General features: G+C 39.8%; 1 protein-coding gene across 1 annotated transcript; it reads right to left on the minus strand.

The window, feature by feature from the left end:
• Window positions 1-1,313: 1,313 nt before the first annotated feature.
• xkrx (XK related X-linked) lies at window positions 1,314-21,878 on the minus strand. Its single transcript, XM_038289555.1, has 3 exons — window positions 21,170-21,878; window positions 7,392-7,651; window positions 1,314-2,895 (listed from the first exon to the last, which is right to left on the minus strand). Exons 1-3 carry the CDS (start codon window positions 21,517-21,519, stop codon window positions 2,060-2,062), a joined length of 1,446 nt encoding a protein of 481 aa, XP_038145483.1. The 5' UTR covers window positions 21,520-21,878; the 3' UTR covers window positions 1,314-2,059.
• Between the last annotated feature and the right edge of the window lie 629 nt (window positions 21,879-22,507).

Genomic DNA, 22,507 nt, shown 5'->3' on the forward strand with positions numbered 1-22,507 from the left:
AAGTTTAGTGGAAGGAAAACAGGTGCATCAAATTGTAAAGCAAAGCTTGGTCATAGGTTTGGTGATGTTAAGACATGGACAGCAGCAACAGTTAGTGCTTGAGGCCCATACAGGAACTTAATCAGGGTAAGGGGAGAAAACTTTCCTTTACTTGCATTTGGGGAATCTTGAAATATATAATTTTTTGTTTTATTTGTCTGGAAAATCCAGAACCCAGTTTGGAGAAGGAAGACGCACAATCTGATATGATTGAGGTGCAGCTAGTTTTTATAGGCACTGATCATTACTTATCTCATTACTTCACTATGAACAATGTCCCATAACCCATGCGCAATAATATTTATTTAGATACTGAGCAGCATTGTTAATACTGTTGATTGTAATTTTACTTATTTTATTCTGTCTTATATTCTATTTTGCTCTATGTCTTCTGTAAATGGATGCACTGCAAATAAAAGTATTTCCCACAAGGAATTAATAAAGTAATCCTGATTTTAGGTCCCCTATCATTTATCTTTAACCTAAAGAGAATCTAAAGAGTATAAAGTTTAAGATTTGATTTAAGAATGAAGACAAGCTTTTCTATTGAAGAATCCTGAGCTTCTATAACATTTCAGCAGACCCACAGGCTGATCTTCAATGTTGCCATTTTTCATGAAAATTAGAATCTGTTTGGCTTTACAATGTTGTTTTCTGTGGTCCTACTATTATTTTCACTATACAAAGAATTAATGAATGGTAACAATGAATGGCAGAAGATAATAGTCACAGCTATGATATGGCATTGATGTGCATGTCTGGATGCATTTAACCTTTGACTCAATGCTAATATGTTTATTTCAAAGAAAAATTATTGAATGGAAAAAGCATGTAGAAAAAAAGAGAAGAACAAGAAGTTGTGTAAGAAAAGTTAATTAAATGGTTGAGAAAATGTTCAATGAACAGAATATTTGACAAAAAAGAAAAAAAGAGAAAAAGGCTTATAGGTTCATATTTTTACCATGTATGAACTTAAAGAAAATTGAGATTTCTATATTACATCTGTTGTTTTCCTATGCCAGGCAATAGCTGGTCACATTTTTTCCTTCCAGTTACCTTTCCGTTACAATTGTTAGACATCAGCCTCTGTTCAGTGATGACCTTCTCTAAACATTTACCCCCCATCATAGGTCATTTTACTTTAAGAATGAGATTTAAGAAATAAACCCTTAGAATCTTATCTATATATATAAATTTAATTATGAAATTTCTCAAACAAAATTTTTCAATGACATTTTTATTCATTTAGATCCGCTTACAAATAAAAAGAAAGCTTTTTTTGAAATTATTACTTTATTTAAGATTCAAGTAGTGCAATAGTAGTCAAGGCACTGTATGACAAACAGGACAAATCGTAAAAAATAAAACATGCAAAGTATCAAAGTACAAGCTCATTAGGTGTCCATCTTTCTTTTATGCAACAATAAGAAGATTCTTAGTGAATAACTTATGTTACAAAGGGCACGTAAAGTTATCTGACAACCTTTCGCTTTCTCACCAGAACAATGGCTCCGACGTTTTGTTTCGCAACACCGACACAACATTCCCCCCCGTTTAAAGGCAGTGAGCTGGGGATAACAAAAGGCCGTTCATGATGGTATCTGGGCGTGAGATGACGGCGTAACATTTCAGTTTCATGCATGTAAATGTGTGCAAATGTGTGTTTTTTTCAATGGATTATTGAAACCCTGAGGAGGTAAACTGAATCTGTCCTGGTCAGTGTTTGTGATGCTTCACAGACGCGTGCTTGGCGCACCCCCCCCCCCCCCATGCACACCTGGCTCAAAGCTGCTCTCTAAACAGCCGCCTTTGTTCATCGCTGCATATCTCCAAGTGCTACATTCTTCAGTAGGCTGGGGCCCACTGTGGATGACCTAGTGATCCTGTCCTTTAGACAGGAAAAACCCCATTTGTCCTTGACAAAAAAATCTAGTCTCAGTCTAAATGTATGCGAGGTGTTGCTAAGGAGGACTGCAGCACATAAATCCAGAGATTTATTCAGTTTGAGGTGCATTTTCCTTCAGGCTGACGACTCCTCTGGCTGCCTGGCCATGTCTGAGGGAAGGGAGTTCTGAGGGTCCAGCAGAGCCAGAGGCTCCTCTGAAACCAGCACCATGGTGGCAGCTGTGGAGTATGAAGGCGGCACGTTGCCCCGCCGGCTCCCCGCCCGGCGCCCTGATTTGCTACAGCAGACGCAGTGCAGGCAGTCGTGGACGTTGTACTTAAAGAGGCGCCTGCAGGGGTGGCAGAACTGGTAGAAGAGCAGCATGAAGAGCACCGCCAGGCTGTAGCAGATGAGCAGCTGCGCCACCAGTAGCGGCGCGCACACGTACTCATAGAAGTCCGACTGGAAGAAGTACCACAGCGTGATGAGGGTAAAGTTCTCCACGAAGCGCCCGGAGTAGTACATGACCAGGCGACCCCAGGTCTGTTTCCTGTCGATGAGCTCCTGGTCGGTGAAGTCGAGCTTCACCGCAGACCAGCAGAACACGTTGATGCAGGCGTACAGCAGCGTGAACATGCAAAGCACCACCGTGGTGCCCAGCTTGGAGAAGTTCTTCTCCACGCCCTCCGCCAGCGTCCCCCTCCTGACCCAGAACTCCACCCAGGGGAGGAAGAAGAAGAAGAGCAGGTTGACCAAGCCGACGAGGATCACCCAGTGGGTGTGGGCCGTGCTGAAGAGGACCAGAGTCGTGACCCGGGTGGCAATCTCCAGAGCCCTCCACACAACCATGCACAGGTAGGCACCGGGCCGCAGCCGCACCTTGTAGTTGTCGTATATGATCTGGATGGCGAGGACGCTGCAGACCAGGGCGCCGTATGTGATTGAGATCAGGGTGATGATCATCAGAGCCACTGCGGACACACACACACAGTCGGTCATTTAAAACCAGCATCTAGGAATATAAACCAGTTCCAACACATTTCTCATTTCAATTTCCTGATTTTATTGGTCAATTCTTTTTGGGACTTTTCTCAAAGTGCAACATTTCAGTATAAATCCATGAATGGATGAACAGAGGACAGCATTTAGACAACTGGATATTATACATTAACATCTTTCCATACCATTCTTGGCTGTGCTTTCCTACTCTCCCCCAAACCTGGAAAATCATTGAATCATCGTTTTCCAGCTTGGAGAGGAATCCAGGCCCACAGCAATGGGAAAAAACAAACAAAAACCAAACACCTTTTTTGTTGAAGGCAAGTCAATCAGATCAGTTTAAGATGCTTTAGACCTTATCAGACGTTGCTTAACCTCAGTTGGCCAACAGCCTATTGTCAACATAGGTGCGTCAGGTTCCCAGCAGGGCATTACATGCTAAAAAATAAGAAACAACCCTAAAAAAAAAAAAAAACAGGGAAACACAGGAAACAAACCACGGGGACTCAAGGAAAGAAAAAAAACATAGAACTTCTAAGAGAACATTAGATGAAGTGTTAAAGTTTGATTTGCTTTGTTTGATTCAGGTCCTGTTCTCCATCCCCACTCACTTCTAAACCCCCACAGAGGTTCTACTGGATCTTACTTAGTTATTAGTCAGGATAAATGCTACTCATCTACGAATAATGCCAACACTTCCAAACAGTGGTTAGAGCAGTTGTCTGCAACTTTTAAAATCCAAACAAAACATAATACGTCTTTTTAATAAAACATCACTAATTATGCTTTGTTAAATATCCACCAGAGGAAGTTTGTTGTCATCTTAAACAACCAGATGAAGCATGTATTTTCTTCCATAGGGTATTATTTGATATCAAAAAAATACATGGTAATATCCATTCATCCATATTCTATGACGCTTGTCCCAAGTAGAGATGTCCCGATCCAGGTTTTTGCACTTCCGATCCGATACCGATACTGTTTTTGGACTTCCGATCCGATACCGATACTGGCCGATACCAGCCTATCCGAGCATGTATTCAAGTTTAAGTTAAAGTATTTAGCCTTAGTTGTAAGACTCATGTTGAAAAGGGTTTTAGTACTTTTGATAACATCTAGCCAGCTAAATTAGGTGAGATTGAATAAAACACAATGCTTGGTAACAACAAACTTACCTGTTTATTAAGAGATAAACACAAACTGGACAAAATTATGAATAGCAATCTGAAATTGCACAGTGAGCAGTAAAACCGTAAACAGTTAAAGGTGCAAGTTTTACTGTAAGTTTTAATAAAAATGCAAAACAGGGGAACACTGGCGCAAAATAGTGGAATGGATCGTTTCAATCTGCGAAACTTGAAAATACGGACCGGATTTGTTTTGAAAAACTGGATCGGCAGTCTGGATCGGCATTTTACATGCTTTGCCGATACGCATTTTTTTGCCAATATCGGCGTCCCGATCCGATACGTGGATCGGATCGGGACAAGCCTAGTCCCAAGCTGGGTCGGCGATGGGTGCTGGTGCCTATCTCCAGCTGTCTACGAGCGAGAGGCGGGGTCCACCCTGGACCAGTCGGCAGTCCATCGCAGGGCAACACAGAGACAAACAACCATTCATGCACACACTCACACCTAAGGAGAATTTAGAAGCCAATTAACATAACAGTCATGTTTTTGGACTGTGGGAGGAAGCCGGAGTACCCGGAAAGAACCCATGCATGCTCAGGGAGAACATACAAACTCCATGCAGAAAGAGCCGGGCCTGGAATCGAACTTGGATGTTCTTGCTGCAAGGCAATGAAAATTCACTCATAAAACATATTTCTGATGCTTTTAGTGTCATTCTGCAGTGAAAATTCAATTACAATATTCTGTATTAAAAAAAACTAAATCTTTTAAGACTGATATTTGGTAATAGCCAACAATAAGTTCTTTTTTAATCATTTTTAGCTACCATTAAAGGCTCCAACCTGCCATATCTAGCTCCAAAACCTCAGGTTGCAGACCCCTGCCGATTTCTAATCATGGACATTTTTTTCTACGACCCAGCTTCAAACCAGCTTCCTCAAAGTGTGTGGAGCCAAATAATAGCAATAATAATTCAATAATTATTGCTTAGCCTTGTGATTAAACTATAGCCGCCTAAGAAGAAATGAAAGTATTATTTCAAGAAGAGATTATTAGCTGTGCCAATCATTTTAGTATATGTGTCAGCATATATCACCCCAGAGTGATGCATGCTGGGACTGATTAGCCATAACTATGCTTGGTATATATATATATATATATATATATATATATATATATAATATAATATAATACATTCATAACCTGCTTCGATTTAAATTCAAAGGTTTCATGATGTTTTTAACAATGCTATAGTCGAGGGATGTTTTCCTCACACTAATAAGATACCATGGAGGGCTGATTAGCCAAATATTCAACTTTATTTTTAATATTTTAGAATATTAGGTTAAACAGGCAGGATCCTACCAGCATCAATTAGCTCACAGTTATTAAACAAAAATAAACAATTAACCATCTTCCTGAAGTCACTTTTAGGGACCAAATCATTCCGTAAAATGATCTATAAAGCTGAAACATGACATTCAGCTTTTAACGTAGCACTGACTACCATCTATGATGGCATCATTGATCGCATAATTGATCATTAATATGATCAATTATGCATTTCCACTCATAATTCCTTCATTTGTCACACTAGCTACTAAACACATTTCTTAAACTTTCCACCTCAGATTTATTGTTGCTTCTTTTAAACTGGGTCTTTAACCATGAAATAATGTGTGATAGGTCCAAAGAAAGTAGTGCAGAACATCAAAGAAAAGCGATTTATGGTTTTAAAACTTTTAAATAAAATATGTGGTATTTATAAATAGCATCTGAATGGTAGATCTGCAACAAAAGTGTTAACCTTTTAAACCTTTTACTTCACTTCAAACTAACAGGCCAGGCAAGAAAGCTTTTAATCAGATAAGGAGCCAAGAGGCCCAGAGATAAAGAGAGCGAAGGGGTTGAAAGAAGGTGCTCTAATCAGATGGGACAAAATGATCACATTTTTTTTGGTCAACAAAGATCCCATTAACACTGACAGCACCTAGAACACACCACCTCCAGGCTGACGCATGGTGGTGACAGCATCATGCTTTGGAGATACTTCCTCCTGCTGGGAACAGAGATGCTGGAAGCAGTTGATGTAAAGATAGATGGAGCTTAATACAGGAAAATCCTTTTAAAACAGTTCAAGCCCGCAAGAAAATACAAAAGACAAAAAAGCCCTGCAGACCAGGACGAGGGTTCACTTTCTGGTAGGAAAATAACCTCAAGTATAGAAAAATACATAAAAAGGACAGATTAATTATAAGCATATTCATGGATTACAATGTTCCAGTCTAGATCTAAAACCAACAGGAATGAGTTAAAATCTAAGTTTCCAGATGCTCCACATCTAAGTTCACCTTTTTAATAAAAAATGCAAAGATCACATCTTTGAATGTCCTCAGATTTGTCCTCAGTAGTGTCAGACTAGGTGGGACATTACATTTATTGTGGCGCTGCTTCATATTATGTTCAATGTGTTGCTAAACGCAGTTGTTGATTTTTATACCTATTTAAAAGCAGAAAAAAAGCTAAAATATTTGATTGATTTACCACAATGTATTTAAAATATGATAAATGTGAAACCCCAGCTCACATCCAAAATCACTACCATGCCTTTACTTTTAAATCAGGATTAATAAAAACCTCTCCTCTGGCACCATCTTCAGGTCAAACTGAACCCTGACCCTAAAAGCTGTGCTCTCTCTTTCAGTTTCTGTTCATCATAAGGTATATTTGCACCGTTCAGCTTTAAACTCTGCTGTTCAAAACAACCTTACATGAATACACCGGAAGTATGGACCTGGGAAGCACGGTGGGGGACGCGTTATGCTCTGGGACTATTTTGGTTCATTAGGATTTGGTAGCTGTTGTGGATTATCTCAAGGGATCCGGTGTGAATGTGTCAAGGAAATAATTTCTATAAACAGGTGACAAAGTAATGGACAAAATAAGGGGATCATTGAAGCTGTTAACAGTCTTAGGCTTAAGTGGAAGAGATTTAGAAATGTCCACAAACGTCTTAAATGTCAAAGAACTGTTTAGAAATTAGAAGTCTGGACTGTCAGCAAGCAGACGTCTGTAACTGGTGGAAGACACAACCCATGTATTAGTCTTTCAGCTCACAATCTTAAAGTAAAGTCTTCTGAAAGTAACCGACTAAGGACTTCTATTCAAAATTCTGAACTAAAAACTAACACAATACAGGACAGAATCATCCTGCCCATAAAAGCTGTAACCAAGACCCCAAATTAGTGCATAAATACTGATAAATTGGATTTCTGCCAAAAATAAAGAAGCAAAACACTCATGTAGAAATAAATAAAATATAAAGAAGAGTTTCTTACATCTTGTAGAGAGGATATATTTCTCCTGGATAGTTGCATAGAGCTGGAGCGTCAGCTGAGGCGTGGAGCCCAGGAAAGCCTGGATGACGGCGGTACGTTTGAAGGCGTTCTTGTGCGTGGCCAGCATCCGCTCCGTCTGCCCGATTTCCAGCTCCTTGGTGACCTCCATATCCTTCTCCAGGCTGATCTTCCTGGCTAGGGTGACATAAGGCTCCTCCTTTTTGCCTGCCTTGAAGTAGATCACCAGCGCCTCGAAGCACCTGAGAAAGACGGGAGAAATGTTATGTTGCAAACCAACAGAGGGCAGCAGCAGGTTAAAAGTGAATGTCTGCTTAGGGGGAGAACTCAGCTTCTTTAAGGTATTCAATCAAGTTACCTTATATATGTAAAGATCAAAACTATAATGCATTTGTTAGATATTTAATTACTGAAGAACTGGTTTAGAGTTCTGACTAGCTTTCAGTACATCATTTTTTTTAGTCATCCTCCAGGTTCTGTCATTTTTAGCTAAACATTATTTTTAAAATCTAGATCAGATTACAGTTTTGCTTTTGCTTTTCTGGTTCTGCTAATTTGGAAAATTCACATATTTTATTTTTAAGCTCCTACTATCAGTTTAAAGCTTATATACACCTATTGTAGCAGATCAACTACCTGCTATTTTTTGACAATAATTACAGCTAGTTCCACTGTAGATTAACCTAATTCAGCTAATGACTTCTCTGCCTTGCCTTTTGTAAGCTTCTACCAATATTTTAAAGGCCAACAAGTTTTTATTTTTGTGGAATCGGGTTGCTCAGCCGTTTTCGGTCTTGCTTTTCAGGCAGAGTTGCTGACATTTGGCCATTTTCAACGTTTCTGCTGAGTTATTTGATTCCACCTCGCTTTCTGCTGCTGAATTTCAGTATCCTAGACAGTTTATCCAAACATTTTAGCTTTCAGATTCTCAGTGAAAAGTAAGACTTTTTAAAGCAGCATGACCTTTAATGTGTAGTAAAAGATCTTTGATCTGAATAATAGCCACCTTTTTGAAATTAAAAACAATAAACATCCAGCAGACCGCATAAAGTTTGACAGAGAGCTCCAGGAACAATAAGTCAACAGTACTAAAGCCCAGAAACCCCCCCCCGTGGTGAGGACACTGAGGAGTTAACTACTTGTATAACAGACTATTTTTATCTGTGAACAGACCTTGTTGTTCCCACAATAAACTTGCACAAGTCATGGATCTCTAGCAATATCATGGACCGTCTTAATAAAGAAAAATAAAGAGGCTACTTAGAGACAGAGACAAAGAAAAAGGAGAACTCAAGGTACTGATTAGAAAGGCTAAGAGGTCTTACAGGAAAGTGGAGCAGAAGCTTCAAAAAAATAACATGATAAGGAAGGGAGGTGTGGGATGCAATGACCTCAACACCAAACTAATTATTTGAGGGAAAGCTGCAGTAAACTAATTGGACCTTTATGGAAGAAGTCCTGTTTGCGATCAGAAAAAAGGCAAAATAAATACAGACGTTCACATTCTTACTGAACAAAAAGGTCAGAGCCACTGTAGTTTAGATCAAAGCATATTGATGTGTTACAATGGCCTAGTCAAAGTCCAGGATTAATATAATTGAGAAACTAGACCAAAACCTCAAACCTGATCTCTAAATATGGCCTCCATTCAATTTTTTTCTGAGCTAATTTTCAAAGATAAAAACTCCAAGCAATAAACCGATTAAAGGGAGAGCTGGATCTACAATTAGTGAATTGGCAATACTGAAACAAATGCACAGCTAAAATTTCACTATTTACATGTCAAAAAATTAAATAAAATCAATTTTAATTCTGCACTTCTTTGTGGTGGTCTATGAAAGAAATCCTGATTTAAACATACAGAGGTCTGAGGTTGCAGGGTCATAAAATGCAAATAAAGGAAATCAAGAGGTGAATAATTTAGAGGCTGGTGGGAATAAACCCTGGATGACCACATCAGTTCCTTTATGGTCTGAGGTTTTCCTTTGAGAAGAACTGCCGCCACACAGCAGCTCTGATTGGTCCGTTTTATTAAACGTAGCAGGGCTGCAGAGGGAGCTGTGTGCATCAATACATGGTTTTAATAGATTTGTAAAACTAGACAAGAAAGCAAACATTTTCCAATTAATTTCATGTCTGCTGACAAACATTTATTGCAGCTTCCCAGGAGAGATTGTGCATCACGTCATCATGTAAGTAATAAAGGGGCCACTCACTGTAAATCACAGTCAGTCCCAAACCAGCCGAGTATGGAGGCTCCAGCAGGGGGCAGCCCAGGAGAAAAAATATCCTGTGGCATGAATGGATCAACTGAAAATGTCTGGGTGTGGCTCCTATAGCGTTTGCAAGCTAAATGTTCACTCTGTTTTGCCTCATGGGTGGGTATCATTCATACAGAAAGAGAAACGGGTTTTACATTAAAGCCTTCTGTGCAGCAGGAGAAAAAAAGTTTCATGTAAAAAAGAAAAAAAAAAAAAACACAAAAAGCTGATCTAACATAGTCTAAGAAGCAAGTTTTCATCCTGTAGATGTAAAACTACTTAAAACCAACAAGATAAGCAGGTAAAAAATGACCTTTAACCTAAACTACCACTGAGTTAGTATTCAGCAAATGACCTCAGCCCCTCTGGAAATCCTCCCTGCAGCAGTAGATCTCACATCACTGTGCTGGAATGCACGTTCAGACACTGTTGCTTCAGCAACGTCACATTGAGAAACTCTGTTTAGAGCAGCTAAGAGCCAGAATGAGAGCAGAAATCCTGCTGGGTACAAGCTCAGGCTTCCAGGTGAAACTCTGGACTTTTCCAGAATCAACTTTACAGAGTTTTCCTCCATGACATCCAAATTAAAAATACTAAATATGCCTAACTTTGAACTAAAATAAGGAAGGAAAAGATTGTAATAGTTTAAAAAAAATCAAATATATGCAAAATGAGGAAGATATATTTAAATAAAAACAACAAAACAGCCACTGTTGCCCTGACTAACCTCCCTATGAATGTCTGATACCAAAAAATAGAGTAAAAAGGAAGAGAGGCCATAAGAAAGGAAGGAAGGACACAAGGAAGGAAAGCTACCAGATACGGAGGGAAACAAAGGAAGCATGAACATAAATAAGTGAAGAGTCAGGAAACAATGGAATATAAGAAATACTATAAGAAATGAAGGCAAGCTAAATAGCTAAATCTCCTTGAACCCCAGTCGGCCTCAGCAAATGGCCACTCACACTGAGCCTGGTTCTGCTGGAGGTTTCTTCCTGTTAAAAGGGAGTTTTTCCTCTCCACTGTCGCTTCAGGCATGCTTAGTGTGAGGGACTGCATTTGAGTTAATGAGTCAATGAAATCAACTGGTTTTCTTGAGATAGAAAACTTTGAATCAATTTGACTGTATGATCTGGTGAACTGTAAAGTGCCTTGAGATGACATGTGTTGTGAATTGGCACTATATAAATAAACTGAATTGAATTGAGAGAAGGATGGAAGATAGCTAGGAAAGAAGTAAGGTGGGGCATGAAAGAAAGAAGGACACAAGTTAAGACAGAAAGACAGCAAGTATGCAAGAAATAGAGGAAGAAAAGAAATCATCTGGAAGTACTAATATTATTCAATATCTTCACAAGTCTGGAAAACACTGGTATCAAACTCTTCCATTTTCCATCCTTAAACACAGGAACGCAGCAGGCTGTACATACATACACATAAAAGGCGCACTAATAGCCTCTAACTAATGAGCCTCAGAAACCTGATTCGCTGCAATCTTTTTAACAGGAAATCTGGTGAGGCAGCAGGCTCAGGACACAGTGTGACAGCAGAGATGCAGTCTGTGGAAGAACCGAGCCAAAGGAAAAGGGACAGGGTGGATTAGTCAGAATAAATGTGCTGACAGTTGAGGCAGCGCCGAAGCAATTTCGAAACAAAAAACGTGGGCCGCTGCTCTTGATTTACAACTTTCACATGCAGTCTGTTCCCATCTGCGAGTGGAGAGGCACAGAGGAGAAGATGGTCAAAGCCTGTCAGCAGCAAAATCATCCTGTTTTTCATATTTTATCTCCCCACCAGACACACAAAAGACACTCTGCGCTGCGAGTGCTGGCCGGTCTCAACACGCAAAGATGTAATTTACTCAAACAAACAAGCCGGGGCAGGATCCATCCCCCAGCATGCACTATTTTTTCAGATTAACTGCAATTATTAAGGTGTGTTGTTTTGGTTTAAATGTATGCAGGATGTTGGCGTTGCTCGGGATCAATCCACTGTACAGCTACATCCACGTGTCTGGAAATGTTACAAGCTGAAATTCCTCTTTCCATTGCTGATATGGTGTGTTTGTCTGATCGGGAGTTGCAACATCCCAGAGTCACACAGGAAGCCTCCCATCAGGGTCCAGATAGCAGCGGAGGCCTTTTTTATTCGAGAAAAAGACCTGAGCATAGTGCACAGTTATCATCAGAATCTTCAGAGGCATTTCCTGACCTGAATGCATGAATATGCTAACGCTGTGCTAGAAAGGATCCGCTCATGGCTGCATAGATGGACAGTTGTTTGATTTTAGAGCGGTTCTAAAATTATTGGAAAGGACAGACTGATGCATCTGCTTTGACTCTTACCTCTACCCTCTCTTAAGCACGACTAATATTAGAGTTTCAAAACTGCCCACTTTCCAGACTTATGTCCCCCATCTTATGTCCCATCTTTAGTATAGAAATGATATAAAAGGAAGTATGAGTTTAGCAGCTGTCTAACTGCATAAACCACAGTGTGAAAGGACACATAGGAGGGTCAGATCACAGCTGATCCCCATGAGGCCGACCACCACGTGTGCAGAGCTGCATGTTTCAATAATAATAGTTTCCCAGCAGCTTAGCCTGAGGTGGTCTATCTGTCCAACCTATGCAGCTTTATCTCCGACGTGTTAATGAATGATTGTGAACTTTGCGCCGGATCCCAGATATTCCCTGACCTTGCTCCACTCCCAGTGGGAACTCTACAGGTGCTGGTCATAAAATTAGAATATCATGAAAAAGTAGATTGATTTCAGTAATTCCATTTAAAAAGTGAAACTTGTATATTATATTCATACATTACATACAAACTCATATATTTCAGATGTTTATTTTGTTTAATTTTGATGATTACAAATGACAACAAATGAAAATCTCAAATTCATCATATCAGAAAATTAGAATATTGTGAAAAGGTTCAAAATTGATGGCCCCTGGTGCCACACTAATCAGCTAATTAACTCAAACCACCTGCAAAAGCCTTTAAATGGTCTTTCAGTCTAGTTCTATAGGCTACACAATCATGGGGAAGACTGCTGACTTGACAGTTGTCCAAAAGACGACCATCGACACCTTGCACAAGGAGGGCAAGACACAAAAGGTCATCGCTAAAGAGGCTGGCTGTTCACAGAGCTCAGTGTCCAAGCACATTAATAGAGAGGCGAAGGGAAGGAAAAGATGTGGTCGAAAAAAGTGTACAAGCAAGAGAGATAACCGCACCCTGGAGAGGATTGTGAAACAAAACCCCTTAAAAAATGTGGGGGAGATTCACAAAGAGTGGACTGCAGCTGGAGTGAGTGCTTCAAGAACCACCACACACAGACGTATGAAAGACATGGGTTTCTGCTGTCGCATTCCTTGTGTCAAGCCACTCTTGAACCACAGACAGCGTCAGAAGCGTCTTGCCTGGGCTAAAGAGAAACAGGACTGGACTGCTGGTGAGTGGTCCAAAGTCATGTTCTCTGATGAAAGTAAATTTTGCATTTCCTTTGGAAATCAAGGTCCCAGAGTCTGGAGGAAAAGAAGAGAGGCACTTCATCCACGTTGCATGAAGTCCAGTGTAAAGTTTCCACAGTCAGTGATGGTTTGGGGTGCCATGTCATCTGCTGGTGTTGGTCCATTGTGTTTTCTGAGGTCCAGGGTCAACGCAGCCACATACCAGGAAGTTTTAGAGCACTTCATGCTTCCTGCAGCTGACCAACTTTTTGGAGATGTAGATTTCATTTTCCAACAGGACTTGGCACCTGCACACAGTGCCAAAGCTACCAGTACCTGGTTGAAGGACCATGGTATCCCTGTTCTTAATTGGCCAGCAAACTCTCCTGACCTTAACCCCATAGAAAATCTATGGGGTATTGTGAAGAAGAAGATGCAATACACCAGACCCAACAATTCAGAAGAGCTAAAAGCCACTATTAGAGCAACCTGGGCTATCATAACACCTGAGCAGTGCCACAGACTGATCGACTCCATGCCACGCCGCATTGCTGCAGTAATACAGGCCAAAGGAGGCCCAACTAAATACTGAGTGCTGTACATGCTCATACTTTTCATGTTCATACTTTTCAGTTGGCCAACATTTCTATAAATCCTTTGTTTTTATTGGTCTTCAGTAATATTCTAATTTTCTGATATGATGAATTTGAGATTTTCATTTGTTGTCATTTGTAATCATCAAAATTAAACAAAATAAACATCTGAAATATATGAGTTTGTATGTAATGTATGAATATAATATACAAGTTTCACTTTTTAAATGGAATTACTGAAATCAATCTACTTTTTCATGATATTCTAATTTTATGACCAGCACCTGTACATGTGCAGGGAGGGTAGAGTCTGTGACATGCAGCCCCACGCTTTGCCTCAAATGGTCATCCTAACCAAAGCAGGAATTAGTCTGAGTCACGACGAGTTTCTGCTTGTTTTCACAGTCTCAGCTCATGTCTTTTCCCTCTAATTCTTGGTTTCTTTTCTGACACAAAGCAGTTTTCTGATTCTACAGAAACCCTTCGATTAAAACTGAAGATACTGTCAATCTTAATCTAAGCATAAATCCTGCCCAAGGTTTTTCCTCCTCTAATCCAACCGACTTGCAGCTGCAGCCAAGGTTGAACTCCTTTCCTTGTAAAAAAGGACTACACCCAACAAGTCGCAGTTAGTGCCATAAATCTACTGTATCGGCTCAGAGGAAACTGTTGACAAATCAAAGTTCAGAAAGTAAAGCTTAGTAGGTCTGAATTAAGCCGAAGTCTCCACCTTTGTCTCTATACATGAGTCATTCATCCACAGAAACCGGTAACTCTGCTTCCATCCCTTTGCTGAAGTGGAGACCTCTGTAATTAGGCTGAGCTCCTCCTCTAACCTGCAATAACCTGATCCAGGCCTGTCAGAGTTTCTTATCTGAATACAGTTCAGATTAGAAACTTATAGTAAGCATATAAAACATTAACTTATTGCTACTATTTTAAAAAGATAAAAACATCTAAAAAAAACCGTTGAAAATTGGGTATTTAGTCCCCTTTATTCTGATACTCCTAAATAACATACATCCAATGCCCTCAAAGTCATTTAGTCAGTAAAAAGAATCCAGATGTGTTTTATTTGAATGAAACCAAGAGGCCCCAGGTGTTTGCTAGAGGACATTAGTGAACAGAGCATCATGGACGCCACGGAACAGGAAAGTCTGCGGAAAAGACCAAATTCCTGCATTCACAAGGCAGGAAGATAGCCGTTGATTTAAGTATGACAGGCATAAAAGTCCTGCTGACAGCAAACACCTGGATGGATTATAACAAAATGCTGTGAATTGAAGGAAACAACTACTGCGCAGCACTTTCCCACAGTAAAACATGGGGGTGGAAGCATCATGATGTGGGGAATGCTTTCAGTCTGTAAGGTTGGTGTAAAGATGGTTAGAGCTGAATAAAGGCCCCCAAATAAAACATGTAAGCGAGAGGAGAAAATATGTTGAAACGGTCTAGTCAAAGTTAAGATCTAAATCCAACCTAGAAGTTAAAAACCAATGTTTTTAAACAGGAGTTTGGGCTGATCTAGAAAGAAGAAAGTGTAAGAAATTCGGTTTACAGGGATACAAAGCTGGTAGGTCCATCCTCTAGAACAGGCAACCCAAACCTTGGTCCTCGAGGCCCGCTGTCCTGCAGGTTTTAGAGGTTTCCTTGCTCCAGCACAGCTGATTTTAATTGAAAGCTGATTAACAGGCTTTTGGTCTAATGCAATCACTGTGCTAAAGCAGAAAAAACCTCTAAAACCTGCAGGACAGCGGGCCTTGTGGACCGAGGTTGGGGATGCCTGCTCTAGAAGATTTACAGCTGTGCAGTGAAATGATGCTAAAAGCATGCCATTTTTTATTTTAGATCCGTGTAAAGAAAACCAAAAAGCACCTAAGCGGTGGGAGGGGCACTGCTTTTTTTACTCCACACTGCCAGAGGCTCCAGCTCTCTTCCTGGCCTTTCATTAGAAAGGACCTTAGTCTGCAGGAACAGTTTGACAGAGACCTTAGCGGAGCTCCTTGGTAACTGGCTCATGCCTTATTGTGACTCAGCTGAAAAATCATGAGCTACTTAATGTATCATACCATTAAGTAAATGCAACCTCAGACCAATGACAGCTCATGATCTATTACACCATAGTAAGACTCAGAAAAAAAAAAAACCCAGAAGTTGCAGGAAGTAAATTGCATCCACACATTTCAGTGGAAATTCAGATAGAAAGCAGCCGCTACCCAAATGCTCAGCCTCAGATTATCATCCACAAGCTGAACCCTGAAAAAGCAGAAGTGTTGGTGGTTTGCTGATCTGGGGGTTTGATGCTGTCGGGTATGCAGAGAGCCAAGAGTTCTTCGAAGAAGAAGACGAGAAATCTTTTTTTTCTCTTTTCTGTTTATTTGGAATGGGATTAACATCCTTCTCTAACATATAGGTACCCCAACTTGGGGTGAACTACTTATTAACAGCTGCAGATCTTCCGAAAAATAGATGTTCCAGAAAGTTCAACCGAAGCTCGTAGGAAGCTAAACATTGGAGGTTTCCTGCTGCACTCTGCTGAACGAATATGGCCTGTTTGAACAGACTACAAAGAGGAAGGATGATCTTCACAAAATGTCTTATGGTTACAAAGCTGAATCTGAATAAACGACACTTTGATAACAATTCGCTTGGACTAAAACTGGGGATATTTGATGGAAACACAACCCATAAAATCCAGTTCAACCAACTGCCTCAATTAATAGCCCAGGGGTTCATCATCTTGAGGATTATTGAACAATAACCCAAAATAAAACCCCACCAAAGGAGAGCTTCTCAATCAATCGTCTCAAATGGAAACAGTAAAACCAAAGCAAGGTATGGCATCAAAACATGTTGGCAGAATAAGAGCAACAATCATGGAGGCCGACAAGATGCCGTCAAGTGTGGAAGAGCTGCAGAAGATGTACGAAAAAACTAATGTGGAAAGAAATCCAACGTCCCAACATGTAGGGGATTATATATGTGGGGGAAGTTAACTCTATGCATGATTCTAAAAACAGCCTTTGTATAATAAAACACGGCGGTGTCAGCATTATGCTGTGGGGAGGCTTTTACAGCTCAGTATAAGGGAAGATGATGGGGGTGTGGCTTCAATTAAAATAAAAACAAGCCAAATTTAAAGGGTTTAGGTTGTAGTATGCTGACGTATTAGGATGGCTTAGTCAAAGTCATAATAATAATAATAATAATCCACATATGCTTTTCATCCATACATACCGTGTTGCAAAGAAGCATGCACTAACTTGTAGGCACAGAGCTGGCAAAGAAAACCTCCAGCTGTGATTGTAATGAAAGGTGGATCCTTATCCACATGCATACCAGACTTTTTTTTTTTTAGAAGAGAAGGAAAAACTCCTTGCAATGCTTTACTTTCTTTCAATCAGTCCCAGAAAATACTAACAAAATCCACTAAAAGCTATGATTCCAGCTCCACGAAAAAGCCAATAAGGTCAAGGCGTGTGACTAGTTCAGCAGCCATCTGAACAAACAGCAGGGAGGAACGATTTCCAAGGAGAACGGACTTCTGAGTAAAAATAGGTGAAAAAGGAGACAGTGAGAGCATCATAGAAAATATATATTTTTCTTTTTTAGTACTTCAAAATGTGAAATGAATTTCTCCAGACAGCTGCCCATGTGGAAGCCATGTGGAAGCCTTAAATCTGGGTTTATGTGCTTAAACGAGCTCATCCACATGAAGACTGTTGGACAGGGTCAGAAAGCAGCTCTGCAGGCTGTTCTGATAAAAGAGGCCCGCAGAGCTTTACATGCAGCACTTTTTGTTGCTCTTATCAGAGCTCATTCAAGATATTTTGCATTGTTTTTTTAAAAGTCTGTCTTTTGAAGCAGCCACAGCCCTGCTGATCTGGTGCAGAGGAAGTTATTAAGATGACAGATCATTAAAAAATAAACAACTTCAGCAGCATCCTCTCCAGTCTTAAAGACTACCCAGCAGGACCTTAATGATCTTTACGTCCATCCGTCTCTCATTAACCTTCATGCTCCGGTAATGGAAAGTGGAAGCTGCATGTCCAGAGAGAATTTACCAGCTGGAATTCAAATGAAAAGCATGAAAGTATGGTTGTGTTTTTTGTGATGATTACCAGCAGCATTCGCTCTTGTATAGAAGAAAAACAGTGTGTAGGGATGACCCACATTTTGAGACTTTATCTAAAAAAAACGTGACTCAGATTAGATAAAGAGCAACAGTTTTCAAAGTTCTCAAATTGATTTAGATCTGAACTTTGGGCCGTTCTAACGCATGAATGCGCTGTGATCCAGACCAATCAAACTTTAAACATATAAGACCCTCTCTGACTTTTGAATCAGAAACAAAACTATATGCATGCCATAATATTTGGCCATATAAACTACTGCCATACCAGATGGTCTCACACTTCAGAGGACAGCCTGAAACCCCTACAGTCTCTCTTCAAGAAAAACTCTTTATGTTATCATTATTCTAACATTTTAAGTAAGTAAAACATTTTAGACTTCGAACGTCATCAGATATTTTTGGATGCATGTCTTGTTTTTAAAGTTTTAAATGGCTCCTCCTCCTCTAACAGATTTTTTTTTACTAGAATAAACACCAGGGCTATAACCAGAGGTGACCAAATTTGGCCAAATGATTGCAGCCATCAGAGGAGCAAAGTCAGGGTACACTGCCAGCTCATGTTAGGGGCTTTTAAAATCTCCTTAAAACTTTGGTTTAAAATAACCAGACATGTATTTACAGGTGAATTGATCTGTTTCCATGGGCCTGTTAACCTCATTTTATTGTGATTTTATGTTATCCGTTTGTTTCCACTCTGCTCTCTCCCAGTAGTGTCTTGTATAATGTTCACTGTTCTTACCTTCTTTAGGACAGCAGATGCAAATTAGCTGTAGTGCTAATTCTGGCATATTTACATCGATGCTTTAAGCTCACATGTTGTTAAATGCGAATTTTCCTAATTCAAATAAATAAAACAAAAATAAAAAAATCTATTGTAGCTCTGGCTGAATGCAGCATTGTTGCCCCAGTCGCTCCTCTTTTGCACCGTCTCAAAAGTTTTCTTCCAGTATTTAGGTCCATCCATCTTCCCATTAACATCCTCTCAGTTTTGTTAGCATGATGCTACCAAAAAAACAGGTTTCACTGTACATTCAGGACAAAGTACGGCATACTGCATGTAGGCCAGGTATAAATATTTGTATAATAATATATGTATTTCTGTTTGGGTTTCTAAAGACCAGACTTCTTGAGTTTGTGACTAAATGCGCCACCGCAGGCAACCAGAAAATCCAGACTGAAAGAGAAACAACTAACTGCAATAAAAGGATTCATCCTGCGGTTAAAGCTGCCAGGCCTCTGATCAGAGATGTTTTCAGTGAAATTTGATTCATGCTGCAGTCCTTCCACACATCTTTCATTCTGCACATTATTTTTACCTCCTTTTTTTTCTTCCCTTGAATTCATGCTGATAATTAACTGCAGCGTTATCCTGTTTGTGTCCCATCCGTGGAGGTTTTAGATCAAATTTACCAGTGAAGGCACCAATCAAAGGAATATAAAACTATAAAAATAGTAAATACATTTAAAAAATAACAGCAAAATGTCATCCTTTTGTAGAATTAGTCAGAGACACTCTGGAAAGCTCATATCTAGCAGATAAAAACTGTCATCCGATCTCAGTATGACTGAAGATAAAATTAACAACTTCCTTTTTATATAATCAATAAACAAAAATAAATAAAATGAATAGTTAAATTGCTCAAATGAAACCATCAGCTGTGGTTTCTGCTTCAACACATACCCATTTATCATTCATTTATGGGTGGTTCTCTAACTACAGTTAAATGAAGTCATGATATTTTCAAAAAATTCAACATATTTTCAGGAATATTTCAATTTTTGACTTCATTACAATGTGTAGAAACATTAACTGATAATAATTGTGGTTCCATTACACATATTAAAATCTCAATCTCATATTAGCCTGTTAATCTCTTTTTTCTAAAGATAGCATAAAAGATACCCAAAATACACTATTTTTCTCATTATGTATACATTCAAAGGTAATATAATATGTTTGGATGTGATGATCAATAAACCTTCTCTTGGTTTAGCAAAAGTTTACTTTGATATTTTTCTTTTTTCCCTCTTTTAATGGAGTTAATGATGCTCTCCTGCCATTCGCTCACCTGTTACAGTACATGTAAACTGATGTTAAAACTAGACAAAGGTTAAAAAGAAGTGATACACAGGGACAGGTGTTCCACTAATGAAAAATAAAATACTGAAGCATGTGATATGTTTCATTAAAATAAGACATTTCTCTGCCATTTCTCAATAAAGTTACTGTTGAATGTAATTTAATTTTGATATTATGAGGGACTGACAGTCCTAAACCTGGCCAAAGGAGATATAGGAAAAAAAAAAGAAATTTTTTTTGTTCTTATTTCTGCCTGGGATTATTATTATCATTATTTGATAGTAGATGAATCCCCCTTATATTGTTTTCTGTCTTTGGTAGAAGGGCCATAAAAGGGCCCCCAGGACCAGTTTGCTGTGGCGGTTCTAGAATAAGTCTACCAGGGGGCCAGGAGGGGGCATTTGTGTTTTCATGGGGGAACAGAAAAGCATGAAATAAAAAAAAAAAACTGGGCAAGAAATTCAAATATATTAAGATAACAGCATGAAGTGAAATTTCTATTCAATTAGGTTTAAAATTCTGTGTCTTATTAGGTCAATATACATTCAGAATTGAGGAATTTTAAATATTTTTCACTTATTTTAAGTAAAATCACCGTTTTCTATAAAATCTGAATTAGAACTCAAGAAAAACTAATAAATTCAGCTGTAAAAATTAGACTTTTTCTTTTATTTGTTTTGAAAAAAACATTTAGCAGATGAAAACTGGGACCCTAACTAAATACCACTGAAGCTGTCAGCTTATTGTTTTTAAATAATTAGTAAAACAGAATTTGTAAAGAAAAAAATGAAATTATGTCTTCAGTACAGGGGCCAGGACATGATCTACAGGGGCACTGGCACCCATTGGCCCCTGTCTGGAACCGCCCATGCCAGTTTGGCAGGAGTATTGGCCCCTAAAAGGAAATATTTATGCATCTTTTGCATTTACGTGAGCGTATTTAGTTATTTTAATAGAATTATTTCCTGTTAGTGGGGTAGGACATGAAAAAAATGTGTTAAGTAACTAAATATGCTTAATAGATGCAAAAGGTAAATCAATTATAGAAATGTATTGTCACTCTGATAGTATCTTAAGTAGTTTTTGAGAGTTTTATTTAGACTTTCTAAACTCAAAGTGTAATAAAAATCTGATTTTAGGGTCCTTCTTAATTATGCAAATGTGGTCATTTATTACACACATTACCGTAAGTTTGATAGTTTAAACGCATGTGCGTCTTCCCGCCGTGTTCCCCACCTGATGACAGGTCCAAGCTGCAGCAGGTGCAGGAACAGAACCAGAGGTCGGTCCCGGCCCAGATCCCTGTGGATGAACGTCAGCGTTAACTGGATGAGCACCGCGGGCAGCAGCGTGAAGGCGATGGTGAAGCTCATCCAGATCACGTCGTCGGTCTTGTGGTATCCGCGGCTGAGGACGCAGGCGGTGATAAACTCCGCGCAGTAGAGCAGGGTGGTCCACACCACGCTGAGCGGGGGGTGAACCCGGCCCCCGGAGGTCACCACCATCACCCCGCGCTCCCCTCCGGAGGAACACGGATCCATCTCCGTGATCTCCCCGCCCTGCTCCTCCATGGCTACTTCACACATGTTGCAATCAGGAGGCTGGAAGCTACGATTGATTGATCATTAAAAGTGAATCCCGCTCATCTCCGGTGTCGCATATTGTCCCTCTCCACAGCACGCCCCTGATTTACCGTAACAAGGCGAATCGCACCGTCAGTGTCCAGGTTTGGAAAGTTCTGCCGCGTCACGAAGTCACGCTAAAATCATCAGAAGCTTCCACGAAGGCAGTCAGCGGCGGTCTGCGGTGCCCGGGCCTCAGAAAGCTACTCGTTTCAAAGAGTAAACACTCCGGGAACCACGGGTGTTCCTCACACCACATCATTGATGCACGGCTGGGCTGTTTGTGTTTTTACTGTTAAACCATCCGCTGCGTCAAGCCAGCCCTGACAGCACGGGGAGACCGGAAATAAGAGTTATTTTCACAATAAAACACTAATGACATCGAGATGCAGTTTAAATCGATTCAGTATATTGAAACTGATAAATTATTTAACAATATGCATGATTCCTGGAAAAATAAACAAACAAACAAAACGATTTACAACGGAAGAGTTAAACGGCTTAAAGCCTGAGTCTAGGTCCGCACCATTTAATAGTCGCCACGGTATGCCGGCCGGTCCTGCTCGGACGGCGAGTGTCGTTCATGAAAGCGGTTTTTACCCAAAACTTGTTCAAATGTTTACAATTTATCATTTTCATTTTGGTTTTTATAGTCTTTTAGCACCACTTGTGAAGCTAAAAGTTCACAAAATATTTTGTGACATTTAGTCACAAAATATTGTGATACTTTCCCAGCGCTTTTTGTAACAAGTTATTTACTGTGTACTCCAGTCTGCATCCGCTACTTATCTCATTTTCACCATCCACCCACCCATCCACCCACCCATCCATCCATCCATCCCCAGTTGTAGGCTGACGAAAGGAGCGGACCCATTGTGTATTAACGGTTAGAAGCAAAACAGAAACAAGCTAATAGCTTTTGTTACGAGACCTAATCTGAAAACCCTTAAGG

The sequence above is a fragment of the Cyprinodon tularosa genome, unplaced genomic scaffold, assembly GCF_016077235.1.
Source record: "Cyprinodon tularosa strain WSP-4 unplaced genomic scaffold, ASM1607723v1 ctg27, whole genome shotgun sequence".
NCBI classification, from domain to species: domain Eukaryota; kingdom Metazoa; phylum Chordata; class Actinopteri; order Cyprinodontiformes; family Cyprinodontidae; genus Cyprinodon; species Cyprinodon tularosa.